This window comes from Salvelinus fontinalis, chromosome 21, assembly GCF_029448725.1.
Source record: "Salvelinus fontinalis isolate EN_2023a chromosome 21, ASM2944872v1, whole genome shotgun sequence".
Lineage (NCBI taxonomy): Eukaryota > Metazoa > Chordata > Actinopteri > Salmoniformes > Salmonidae > Salvelinus > Salvelinus fontinalis.
Genome location: NC_074685.1, coordinates 14,663,208 through 14,677,318, shown reverse-complemented (window position 1 = coordinate 14,677,318; position 14,111 = coordinate 14,663,208). Strand labels below are relative to the sequence as shown.

General features: G+C 44.1%; 1 protein-coding gene across 1 annotated transcript in view; it reads right to left on the bottom strand.

The window, feature by feature from the left end:
• The window catches only part of ap3b1a (adaptor related protein complex 3 subunit beta 1a), a 78,507-nt gene extending 66,595 nt beyond the window's left edge, over positions 1–11,912 (bottom strand). Inside the window, exons 1-2 of the mRNA XM_055874007.1 lie at positions 11,667–11,912; positions 6,773–6,834 (exon numbers count right to left, since the gene is read on the bottom strand). Of these exons, the coding sequence (XP_055729982.1) occupies positions 6,773–6,834; positions 11,667–11,744 (140 nt within the window). The 5' untranslated portion in view covers positions 11,745–11,912. The remainder of the gene's footprint in view (positions 1–6,772; positions 6,835–11,666) is intronic.
• Positions 11,913–14,111: the final 2,199 nt, after the last annotated feature.

Here is a 14,111-nt window from a genome sequence, read left to right as displayed (position 1 = left end):
GGTATATCATACACTACAGTTGAGGAACAATGGGAAAGCAATTCTGCTTTGAAAGTTGATAAACTTGTAAACTCACTTTTGAGAAGATGGCCTTTTAATTTTTTGATACTACTACTGGAGAGCCCTTCTTTGTCTACACCCATTCAGCATTGTTCGCACCCTCTTAAACTGTAACACCTCCCATCTCTTTAAGGGTTGATCCAAGCGTTCTGTACTAACAGCAGCAGTCAAGCACCCAAGCTAACTTTCTAGCTACTTCCAGACACAAATATGAGAACAGCTCACTGAACATTTCCCGCCCAAGCAGAGCTGGTTAGCCTGCTATGTTATCCAGAGCGTTGGTGATTGCAACTGTGCTGTCAGATTGTCCGTTCATAAATTCGGACCATTCAGAGTGCACACTGGACGCTCTGGCCGATGAGTAAATTTGATCCGAACGGACTGACCTCACAACGGCAGTCAAGCATTCAAGTTAACTGGCTAACATTGGCTAGCTACTTCCAGACAAATGAGAGAACACCCCATTTTATTCGCCCAAGCAGAGCTGGTTAGGCTGTTTTCATGTTATCCAGAGCGTTGGTGTCTAACTGTGCTGCAAACTGTTCCCGACGTTTACTGACACCAGCCATATTCAACGGGTGTTGAGCGTTCGTAAATTCATCAGTTATTCTGCGCTCTGGCACACTCAGGTGAGAGTGCTCTGAAATCGGTGTAGATGGCCAGCCCGAATTTACAAACACACCCGAAATGGTTATTTGCAAAGTCGAGTCTTCTGTTAGCTAGCTAGCTAAACAATGAACCATAATCCCAACCCATGACGTTACTACCCTGCATGAATATGCAGGTAGCTAACCAACCAGGTTCAATGTTAGCTAGCTAACATTAAGGCTATAACTAGCCAAACAAATGGCTCAGATACGAATAATATGATCATACACGTACACTTTAAATGAAAATAATTTGTCAAAATTAGAAATGTGTAATATCTGAAAATGTAGCTAGCTAGACTACCTTACCCATGGTCTGAAATTGGAGTGGATAGCCAATGTGTAATATCTGAAAATGTAGCTAGCTAGCTGCATACATCATGGATGGATGCGTCTCCTGTCGGATGCCATGGTTGCCCTTAGTTTGAAGATGTAATCCAGAGACAGGCGTTTTCTCTTTAGCTATCATACTCAAATTCCACTGATTTCAAAAATCTGTCGTCCAGAAAGTGGAGAGCAACACTTATGCAGTTTTACTACACGATACAATTTTTTGTTTTTAATTTAAAGCAGTGTTAGACAGGATTACCTAGACAAACAGAACAGCTCAAATAGAGGCATGCTGTATGGCAGACACAATCCAAAACTCATCTCTCGGCAAGTCCAGCCCACTCATTATCTCAGCCAATTACGGCTAGCGGGAAGGTTGCTGCCTTTTTCTGTGGCTAAACCAACTAGGCTTGTAATTTAACAATTTTATTCTTATTTACAGATGGCATACAAGTTTGCTATTAAGGTACATGAAAGTTCTCTGTGCTCTACTGTACTCTACTTTTCTGTACAGTACTCTACTGTGCTGGCCAAACTTGTGAAACATAGACGTCTATGATTGGTTGACTTTTCAATGTCCATGGACGTCCGTTGCTCAGTGGGTGAGAGTGCTTGCTATAGTAAATGCAAAGAGGGTTGGTCACCCTCAATGTGAGCAAGACAAAGGAGCTTATCGTGGACTACAGGAAAAGGCGGGATGAACAGGCCCCCATTAACATCGACGGGGCTGTAGTGGAGCGGGTCGAGAGTTTCAAGTTCCTTGGTGTACACATCACCAACGAACTATCATGGTCCAAACATACCAAGACAGTTGTGAAGAGGGCACGACAACACCTTTACCCCCTCATGAGACTGAATAGATTTGGCATGCGTCCGCAGATCCTCAAAAGTTTCTACAGCTGCACCATTGAGAGCACCCTGATCGGTTGCATCACCGCCTGGTATGGCAACTGCTTGGCATCTGTCCGTAAGGTGCTACAGAAGGTAGTGCGAACGGCCCAGTACTTCACTGGGGCCAAGCTTCCTGCCATCCAGGACCTATATAATTGGCGGTGTCAGAGGAAAGCCCATAAAATTGTCAGACTCTAGTCACCCAAGTTACAGACTGTTTTCTCTGCTACCGCATAGCAAGCGCTACCGGAGCACCAAGTCTTGGACCAAAAGGCTTCTCAACAACTTCTACCCCCAAGCCATTAGACTGCTGAACAATTCATCAAAATCACCACTGGACAATTTACATTGACCCCCCCACCCACCTCTTGTACACTGTTGCTTCTCGCTGTTCGTTTGTTACCTATGCATAGTCACATGGACCCCACCTACATGTACAGGTTACCTCAACTAGCCTGTACCCCCGCACACTGACTCGATACAGGTGCCCCCTGTATATAGCATCGTTATTGTTATTGTGTTACTTTTTATTATTACTTTTTATTTTAGCCTACTTGGTAAATATGTTCTTCTTCTTGAACTGCACTGTTGGTTAACGGCTTGTAAGTAAGCATTTCACGGTAAAGTCTACACTTGTATTCGGCACATATGGCAAATAAAGTTTGATTTGATAGGTGTCATGGTATGTGTCAGTAAGAGCCAGGAGATGTGACATCAACTGAAGAAAGGGAGGAGACAGCGCGGAAGAGAGCGAGAGGGAGACTGTTATCCGTCTTGCTTTGACCACCAGATGACAGAAAGAAAACATAACAGTATGCCAGTGGAAAGGAGGACAGTAGTAGGTGACCCAACTGTGGTTTGTGACTACTATGATTAGCGATTTGGTAATAGAATTACGAGTTTGAATTACTTAATAATTCATAAACAAGCTTGATATCAGTAAAAACACTAACTAATTGGTACAGTAGTCTACCTTTACTTGTTACTTCTGTGAACTTTAATTAGAAATGTTTAAATATCTTAAAGATGTGGGTTTTTGGTAAGGAATTACAAGGCACAAGGCAATGTTTCTTAAACTTCAAGAAGGCAAATCATTTATCCAAAACGAAATATAAGTGTTGATATTAGTTGGCAGGGGTATTTGTGATTCAATGTATTTCTAATACCCTTTAAGACTTTTTCTTGAATATTTCTAAAACCCCTTTTCCATCTGTTTGACCAGAAATTAAAGCCTTTGCTTATTCCTAATTTCTAGGATGGGAAGTTGCTGAAAAACGCACATATGCCTTAGAAAAAAAAAAAATGGTGCACAAAGGTCCTTTAACCTCTCTAGGGTATGTGGGACAGTAGCGTCTCACCTCGTCAACAGCCAGTGAAACTGCAGGGCGCCAAATTCAGAACAGAAATCCCATTATTAAAATTCCTCAAACATACATGTATTTTACACCATTTTAAAGATACACTTGTTGTAAATCCAGCCACAGTGTCCGATTTCAAATAGGCTTTACAACGAAAGCAAACCAAACGATTATGTTAGATGAGTGCCTATTCACAGAAAAACACAGCCATTTTTCCAGCCAAAGAGAGGAGTCACAAAAAGCAGAAATATAGATAAAATGAATCACTAACCTTTGATGATCTTCATCAGATGACACTCATAGGACTTCATGTTACACAATACATGTATGTTTTGTTCGGTAAAGATCATATTTATATCCAAAAATCAGAGTTTACATTGGCACCTTACGTTCAGTAGTTCCAAAACATCCGGTGATTTTGCAGAGAGCCACATCAATTTACAGAAATAGTCATCATAAATGTTGATGAAAATACAAGTGTTATACATGGAATTTTAGATCCACTTCTCCTTAATGCAACCGCTGTGTCAGATTTCAAAAAAACTTTACGGAAAAAGAAAACCATGCAATAATCTGAGTACGGCACTCAGACGACAAATCAACCCAAAGAGAGTACGGACGAAAAGTCCAAAAAGTTCCGTTACAGTCCGTAGAAACATGTCAAACGATGTATAGAGTCAATCTTTAGGATGTTTTTAACATAAATCTTCAATAATGTTCCAACCGGAGAATTCCTTTGTATTCAGAAATGCGATGGATTGCAGCTAACTCTCACATGAACGAGCATGTTCAGCTCGTGGCACTCTGGGAGAGAACTTACTCAATCTCCTCTCGCCCCCACTTCACAGTAGAAGCATCAAACAAGGTTCTAAAGACTGTTGACATCTAGTGGAAGCCTTAGGGAGTGCAACATGACCCCACTATCTTGGATAAGCAAAGAGTTGAAAACCTACAAACCTCAGATTTCCCACTTCCTGGTTGGATTTTCTCTCAAGGTTTTTGCCTGCCATATGAGTTCTGTTATACTCACAGACATCATTCAAACAGTTTTAGAAACTTCAGTGTTTTCTATCCAAATCTACTAATAATATGCATATCCTAGGATCTGGGCCTGAGTAGCAGGCAGTTTACTCTAGGCATGCTTTTCATCTGGACGTGAAAATACTGCCCCCTACCCCAAAGAAGTTAAAAGGGAAATGCCCGCCCCATTGACATAAACCAGGTCCTCATAAAATCCCTATAACATCATGGGAGACTGAACCACAATAAAATAATATGGCATTTTAGGATGCAGCTGATCACTTGAGGACAACCAGCCAGTCAGTCACATGTTGCTGTGCTGTGATGCAGTCAGGGCCAGCAAGCAGAGAAGCAGAGTAGACCGTGAGGTAACAAGAGCCCAGGCTAATAAGGATAATCCACAGGAATGTGGCTTTGCCCCTGACTGTGTCACACGACAAACATTATATAAAACCACAAACTGACTAATTTTATTTCATTGGAGAAAGCCGACTCAAACAAAAGCCATCTATTAATATCTTTATGAGCAAAAAGGTGCAAGACAGGATTCAGTTTACTGCCAATAAATGCATAACAAAGGCAAGTTAAAAAAAGCCATAAAAACTATCAGTGATTCACTGCTTTACCATTCAAGTCTGCCATCTAGTGTTATGTTATGGTACAATCATTGCAAAATAGAGAACTACAGAGCAACATTCTCAGAAATCCATCTTCCAGTAGGTCTAAAAGTATTAAATGGGATAAAACCTTCAACTACCCTATACTAACACCCATTCAATCAATACAGATATACAAGAGGTGTGGGGCTAGTGAGTTGGTTTAATACACCAATGCTATCGGTCACTGACTTGAGTTTGGGAAGTTCCGGAAAAACCCCTCTTCATTTGAACAATATAATGTCAAGGGAATTAGACTAATGCCTGTGAAAGAGTGAGATAATGTATGGATGCCTGACATTAGCCAAGGTTAGGTTACTAGCTTATGTGATACTGATAATCCTTTAGGACAGACTCCCTACTAGATCTCAGAGTAAAGCCTAGGTATCATGTGTCATAGTTTGTAGAGAGAGAGTGGAATCATTCACATCCAGGCATTTCCCCCCCCAAGCCCTGCAACACAACCAAGGGTAATCTAGTCTCCATTACCAGACCTGGCCTACTGGCCCTGAACCACCAAACAGGCCAACTGTCATGTGAGAGGAATTCAAGAATTCACTGAGGGCCACACCACATTAAACATTAGGCTGACAAGTCACTGCTTGACGGAAATTGAGATAGTTGAAGCTGTTCTACTGTCCGCTGCTAAACAGAGCAACAATAGGCTAGATGTAACACTGGAGAACAGATAGAAGTAGAGACATTCCATTCTATGATGGCATTTGCACAGCGCAAACATTTAATGAAACCTTTATACTGGTACCTCTTAAAACTGCTAGAATGATTAGTCTACATGGGAAATAGGCCCACTTGTAGAGAAATACAGACAAACTAAGTGGCTAATTCAAAGCTTCAAAGATACTCAGGTTGAAAGAAATTTCATATAATGGGCTGACTGTGAGACTTTGCGAGACAAAATAGCCTTGTCTTTAGCCAGCTGTGGAAAGATTAGCCTACTGATAGTAAAATAATAACTGATCCCAACACCCAGCGCATGGTTTGGGAAACACAGTTATCCCTCTCAAATCATACAACTGAGTAACTAAACTATTGGGCTCATATTCAAGATCATAATGAATAAGATTAGGCTATACAAAACGGATCCTAATTCAGCACACCTTCCCTGAGATCCTACGTGAATACAGGCCCTGATTTACAGTAAAGTCACATGACAACAGGATGGCCAAACTGATGATGGACTGCCCTCTAGTGGTATCATCACTTGACGCTGACAGCGGAGGACCACCTTGTACACTTTGTCAGTTCCATTTCATCTCTCTTTTTAAAATTTAAAGGGTCTGAATGGGTAGTTTACAAACATTTACAAGTGTTGGGAATGTATAGTAGTCACTTTAGTTTATGACAGTGAGAGGGGAAGAAGATGTGGTATTTTTTCTACAACTGAGGGTAGCCTATGTGCATAGAGCAAGCATTATTTTGATGTAGCTATTCATTTAGAATAATCTGACGCAGTACAGCTCTATAACATAAAACGACGTGATGGTGCGTAACGTAAAATGTGTGTTAGTATAAAAAAAGGGTGCTTATTTGTGATCTTTTTTTTGTTTATGTCAACATGTCTTCCACGCAAACTGAATCTTTGATAAGTGCTGGCTATCAACAAAAGCGTTTTCAAGCCTGAAGCTACCATAAAATGTACTGCCAGCTAGACTAGGTAAAGATGCAACTGGGTTGACAGCTGTACATCTAGCTAGCTACCACCACCAGCCATGTTAGCTAGCTAATTAAATTGCAAACACAGCTTACACACAAGCAAGTTACTAAAATGCTTTCTAGCTAACTGGCTTACTTTTTAAAGTCGACGCTGAACAGGCCAAATCCAGCCCCAGCGTTGGAGGTGGTCGGGGTAGTTGTTATGGGTTTAAGATGGCACAGTGATGCCATCTGTTGGTAAATGTTTATTACTGCAACTCATGTATTTATACCGGGGTGCTTGAGATACCCGGAAGTGTCATGATGTACAGAACAAGGCTGGTTACTCGCATGAATGTCTCTGTCTCGTCATTTACCATTGGAACAAACATGGTGTCAGAAGAGGGATCACTAACCATGCTTTCCGCAAATTAGAGTAACCTGTTCTGGTTTACCAAACAATTGTTTATTTGAGTAAAATTTCGCCGGAATTGGCTTTAGCTAGAGTGAGTTTGCTAGTTAGCTTCAGTGTTGTTAGCACCGGTTAGACATGGCAGCGAACATTCCCCCTCCCGCCGTTATGAAGCTCAGCGGGGATTGGAGCACGAACTGGGATACGTTTAGAGGTGAATGGGAAGACTATGCGCTAGCAACGGGACTTCTGGAAAAGGACGAAGAGGTAGTGGCTGCCACTTTGAGGACTATAATGGGAACTGAATGCCGACACGTATACAAACACAACCTGAACCTAACAGCAGCTCAGCAAGGTAACGCTATAACTATTCTTGATGCTCTTGAACATTACTTTAAGCCAGCAAAGAACGTCATCTACGAGCGTTATGTTTTTGGTTGTTGCAAACAGGAGAACGGGGAGTCCATTGACAGCTTTGTCACTAGGTTAAGGGAAAAGGCAGCTACATGTGACTATGGTGCTTTAAGAGATGAACTGATCAGAGATAAGATTGTGCTTGGCATAACTGATGAGGGCACCCGCAGACGTTTGCTGAGAGAACGTGACCTGACGCTGGTCTTGGCAGTGGAGACATGCCGTGCAGCAGAGCTTACTGATATACGGATAAGGTCCATGGAGCTAGAAAGGCAACATATGGACAATGTCAATGCTACATTCAGGCAGCCAGTAAAGAAATTCCCCTTTGCCACAGCTAATGCTAATACTACAGCCAACTCTGCAGTAGACAACCCCAATACATGCCGATATTGTGGCATTTCTCATGGACGAGGAAAAGAACACTGCCCAGCCTATGGAAAAATATGCAAATCCTGTGGTACAGCTAATCACTTTGCAAGGGTCTGCATGAAAAGCAAGAGAAAGGAGGGTAAGGTGCACTCTATTGAAACAAACCCAGATGAAGGGAACAACAGCACGGAGGATGTATATGCTAGCGAGTGCATAGGGGCAGTGAAGGCAAAAGGGAAAAAGTGGTTCGTCACTCTGCTACTTAATAATAAACCACAGCAATGCCAGATAGATTCAGGGGCCACATGCAACGTTATGAGCCTTAAAGATAAAAGGAGGCTCGCGCCCAGAGACAATCTCACACAGAGTAGCACCAAGCTGAAACTGTATTCAGGCCAGTTCATGACCTCTTTAGGCCTGTTTGTGACAGAGTGTGTTTTACGTGGCCAGAAACACACCCTTGAGTTTGAAATAGTTGAGGCTAGTCAACAGCCATTACTGTCAGGTTCTACATGCGAGCGCCTTGGGCTTATTAACTTTACCATCCCAGCTGATCTTAACATTATAGATAAAGTCAAGGCTGGGCCCCTGAGCAAGGAGACACTCCTAAGCAAGTACCATGATGTCTTCAACGCCCCGGTCGAGTCAGTTCCCGGGGAAGTCCACTTTGAGTTGGACGCAGCAATCCAGCCTGTCCAGTGTGCACCCCGTAATGTACCAGTGGCCATGAAAGCAGCTACGAAGGCTCAGCTTGACAAATACGAAGCAGATGGCCACATGATATCCGTCACTGAGCCTACAGACTGGATAAGTAATATGGTTATCATCAAGAAACCAGACAAGCTACGGATATGCATTGATCCTAAACACCTCAACCGGGCTCTGCGACGTTCACATTACATTATGCCCACGTTGGAGGATGTTCTTTACAAGCTCCCAAAGGCCAGAATCTTCACGCTCGTGGACGCTAGAGATGCCTTCCTGCAGTGCAAGCTCGACGAGCCCAGCAGCTACATGACCACCTTTTGGACACCCTGGGGCAGGAAGAGGTGGTTGAAGCTTCCGTTTGGTGTCTCCGTGGCTCCAGAGGTGTATCAGCGGAAGCAGCACGAGCTGTTGATGGGACTCAGTGGCGTGGAACCCATAGCAGATGACATCCTCGTAGTGGGCTGTGGGGACAGTGATGAGGAGGCAGAATGTGACCATGACGCCAAGCTGCTGGCCCTGATGGTCAGATGCAGACAGGTCAAGCTAAGACTAAGCATAAAAAAGCTTCAGTTTAAAGTGCCAGAGGTCCGCTTTCATGGGCACATTTTGTCCTCCATCGGATTGAAGGCGGATCCTGAAAAAGTGAAGGCTGTCTTGGAAATGCCCCACCCATCTGACGTGAAGGGAGTGCAGCGCTTCGTCGGATTCGTCACTTACCTGGCCAAATTCCTACCGCGGCTCTCTGAAGTGTGTGAGCCACTAAGGAGGCTCATGGACAAGGACGCCATCTGGCATTGGCTCCCAAAACATGACGCAGCGGTGAGGGAAATAAAAAAACTGGTCACCCAGACACCTGTACTGCGTTACTACAATGTGTCAAAACCTGTCACGATTCAGAGTGACTCAAGCCAGTATGGACTTGGCTGTTGCCTCATGCAGGAGAGCCAGCCTGTGGCATTCGCCTCTAGGGCACTCACCCTAACAGAGCAGAACTATGCCCAGATAGAGAAGGAGTGCCTCAGCATTGTGTTTGCATGCCAACGCTTCCACCACTACCTGTACGGGCGTGACAATATTACCGCAGAGACAGATCACAAGCCCCTTATTGCTATATTCAGCAAGCCTCTTCTGAATGCCCCAAAACGACTGCAGAGCATGCTACTGGCCCTACAAAACTACAACCTCACGGTGGTGTATAAGCCAGGGCCAGAGATGTATGTGAGTGACACGCTCAGCAGGGCTACTGCATCAGGCATTCACACACGCTCCATGCATGAACAACACGCAGTGTGCAGCTTACAAAGAGAGCAAGTGGATGTTGAACACATCAACCAGGCTGACTACCTCAATGTTACGGACCAGCGCCTTATACAAATCAGACAGCACACAGACAGGGACGGACAACTCCAGGAATTGAGGTCTGTGATTATGATGGGCTGGCCCGACTGCAAGGAAGAAACTGCTTTAGCCGTCAGAGAATATTGGCAAGTCAAAGAGGAGCTCAGTGTTCAAAACGGAGTAATATTCATGTGTCAGAGAGTCGTTATTCCCCGGTCTCTGCGCCATGAGATGTTGGCGCGTGTGCACTCAAGTCACATAGGAGGTGAGGCCTGTTACAGACAAGCACGTGACACACTGTATTGGCCAGGAATGCAGAGTGAAATCAAAGACTATGTCAGTAAATGCACAATCTGCAATGAATATGCCATTGAACAACAGAGAGAGACGATGATGTCCCACGAGCTACCGATGCGCCCCTGGCAGATAGTAAGTTTAGATCTCTTCCAGCACAGTGGCAAAGACTTTCTGCTGGTAGTTGATCATTATTCAGACTTTTGGGAGATTGACCTCCTCCCCGACCTCTCAGCAGAGACAACGATCAAACGCTGCAAGGCTCAGTTTGCCCGCTATGGCCAGCCAGATAGGGTAATTTCAGACAATGGACCCCAATTCTCCGGTGTTGAGTTCCGAAAATTTGCTGCAGGATGGGAATTTGAGCACGTCACTTCATCACCACGATACCCAAAAGCTAATGGGAAGGCGGAGTCCGCAGTAAAAATCGCAAAGAACCTCTGCAAAAAGGCTCTGCGAGAGGGCAAAGATGCCTGGAAAGCAATCCTGCAGTGGCGCAATACCCCGACAGAAGGCATGGATAGCAGCCCGGCCCAGCGCCTCATGGCACGGCGCTTAAAAGCAGCTCTGCCAGTAGCCAACACTCTCCTGGAGCCCTGTGTGGTGACTGACGTGCTGGTGAAGCTACGTCACAGAAGACAGGTCTCCAAGTTCATCTACGACAAATCAGCAAAAGACTTACCTGAGCTCAGGGTGGGTGAAACGGTGCGAATGAAGCCACTACCAGGGGACCGGACGGGCCTCTGGAGACTCGGATCCTGTGTACAGAAAGTGGCACCACGCTCCTACTTGGTCGAAGTGAATGGATCATTGTACCGTCGCAACAGGGTTGACCTTCGGATTGCTGAGCCCGCACCTACTCAGAACCCTGATGGTCAAAGGGGTCGCATGACAAAAGACGGAACTCCAGCAATGGTGCCTGAGGCACTGGGCGAAGAGCCAGGTGATCACAGGTCAAGTCACATGGGGCCTGAGGCACTGGGCGAAGAGCCAGGTGATCACAGGTCGGCTGCTCCCTCGCCCATCAATACTCCTCTTAGACTGTCAGGTGACACGCCTGTGCGGGAACCCGCAGTCCTCGCAGACAAGCCCCCTGTCTTTTCACGCTACGGGCGTTTGTCTCAGCCACCAAAAAGGCTTAATCTGTAGGTTTCCCATCAGGGTTGACAGAAAGAGAAAAGAAAAAAAAAAAAAGTAAAGAGACTATCAAAATGTGTTAAGTTGTTATCTGAGAAAAAAAAAAAAAAAAAAACTAAACTGTTCATGTTGGAAACTATTACTAGGTTTGTTTTGTTAATGAATTGACACCTCCTGTCCTATTTTATTAAAGGGAAGATGTTATGGGTTTAAGATGGCACAGTGATGCCATCTGTTGGTAAATGTTTATTACTGCAACTCATGTATTTATACCGGGGTGCTTGAGATACCCGGAAGTGTCATGATGTACAGAACAAGGCTGGTTACTCGCATGAATGTCTCTGTCTCGTCATTTACCATTGGAACAAACAGTAGTCTCCTGCCCAACCTCCACCGCTGAACCAGTTCCTCCTTGGTCGCTGTACGACAAATTGTTCGTCGACATACTCAACATTTGACGTTTTGCAAGTGTACAGAAATGTTAATTGTGGAAAGCTAAACTATCGTAAAACAAAATTGCAGTCGTTGACAGTTTTATGATGCTAATTAGAAGGGGAAGCGATAAAAAACTTTATCATGAACATGCAACTTTTTTTCCCTCATCCATCCAGAACCGGAAGTATGAGTTGGATAAGTTTTAGTCACATGACAGGAGGGAACGATGAAGCACCTGACCGCCACGGTAAATATGGTCGCAAGCCAATCAAATTAGCTGAGGGTCGTATTCAATGACGCGCATGCGCGCTAAACGAAAGCGGGAGCGTGCAGTATTTTTGTTCCCCTACTGTTGATGCCCCATTTAAGTTGAGAGCGAATGAGAACGTCTGTGACAGGGTTTTGTACATGCAGGAAGAGTCATGTATGCTTTTTTTACATAATAATGTAGGTTAGGAGAAAATATAATGATATCAAAATTATATTAAATTATCGATTGTAATAACCCATGGAACTCTTTATACCTTGGAAGGAGTGAGGGATTAGGTTTGCAGTAAATGTATTACTTGGCTCAGTGGTCTAAGGCACTGCATCTCAGTGCAAGAGGTGACACTACAGTCCCTGGTTTAAATCCAGGCTGAATCACATCCAGCTATGATTGGGAGTCCCATAGGGCAGTACCCAATGTTGTCTGGGGTAGGCCAACATTGTAAATAAGAATGAGTTTTTAACTGACTTGCCTAGTTAAATGAAAGTGAGAAGAAAAATATACATATATATATATATATTACTAACCCAGAGCATGGTGTTACAGGCAGGCAGTCGCAGCTATACTCTGTGTGTCAGCTGTGCATTCCAACACTCTAACAAAGACAGCAATAGATACCCAAGTGCTACACCACCAGGTGTTGTGTATGTGTAATGACGTTTATACCACATTTCACATGTTCACAATAATTTGATTTTCACATGCATGGGAAACTGAGTATTTAACACTTGAGTCTTTTACTGTGAGTCTTTCAGTTCTCTTTTAAAAACAATTTATATCACCGTTCTTTTTTTTTCTTGTTCGGAGATCAAATTTGAAGCGGCTTGGAAGCTTTGCATGCCTCTGGGATCGACGAACACTTGGGGTAGTGTTCATTCTCAATGGTTGAAAAGCCACCAACTGTTTCTGAGCCGGGCTCTGAGTATGAAATTGGATTCTACTCTTGGTGAACTGTTTCCTCTGTTACAGTCTCAGTCTGCAGAAGCTGCACCACAGAAGCACTTGGATAGCTAGAGAACAGCCTGTCATCACAACTGGTAACTAAATGGTTGTTCCTTCTCGTCTGACAAGAATCCGATCAACATGTCTACGAACCATTTTATCACCTCCCAACATGACTTTGTAGGAGACAGGACCAGTCACTGAGTCTATGAATCCAGGAATCCAGTTTTGCCCATGACTGAAATTTCTGGTCAGGACAGGGTCCGTGTCTCCAAAACTCCGGCCCTTGGTGCGTTTGTCATTGTTCTCTTTCTCTCTGTTTTGTTTGGGGACAACTTTCCTTTTCAGGTCTGGATAGACTAGGTACAATGTGGAGTGTAGATATACCTAATAACATCTCAGCAGGAGAAAGTTCTGTTGTGGATTGAGGTGTTATTCTGTAGCTACACAGAACACGTGACAACTTTGCTGCTATGCTCCCTTCTGCACTTTTCGTCATCATTTCTTTGAATGTCTGTACTACCTGTTCCGCCAGTCCATTTGAAGATGGATGATGTGGAGCAGATGTCACATGCACAATACTGTTGTTTCTGAAGAATTCTTGTGTTTCTGTACTCACGAAACAGGTCGCATTGTTGCTCACCACCATCTCCGGTATCCCTTGGTTACTAAAGCTCAATTGTAGGCCATCTATAGTAGTGGTGGATGAAGCAGAACTAACAGGATACACATTCCTGCATTTTGAATGTGCATTGGAACATTTTCCCCATTAATGGCCTTGCGTAATCCATTTGCAATTTTTCCAAGGTTTTTCTGGAAACTCCCAAGGGTGGAGTGGAGCTGTTGCCTTTCTGTGTTCCTAACACGTGTTACATGTCTTGACTCAATTCTCCATCTCCTGATCTTTCATATGCAAGACCCCCAGGTGACTCTGATGTGCTGTAGCATATCCTGGCATGCTGGCTGTGGAAAATCACTCGTTCTCCCCACAAAACGCAACCATCCTGTACACTCATCTCTGCTTTCCTGACACTGTGTGGTGTGAGTTCAGTTACTTCTGTTTGTTGTGGTCATCCCCTTACCACATATTCTCTAACTCTAGACAGCACTGGATCTTTACCTGGCCAGGTTCTCACTTGCTCTGCAGTCACGAGTGCTGTGTCTGTGTCCACAAAC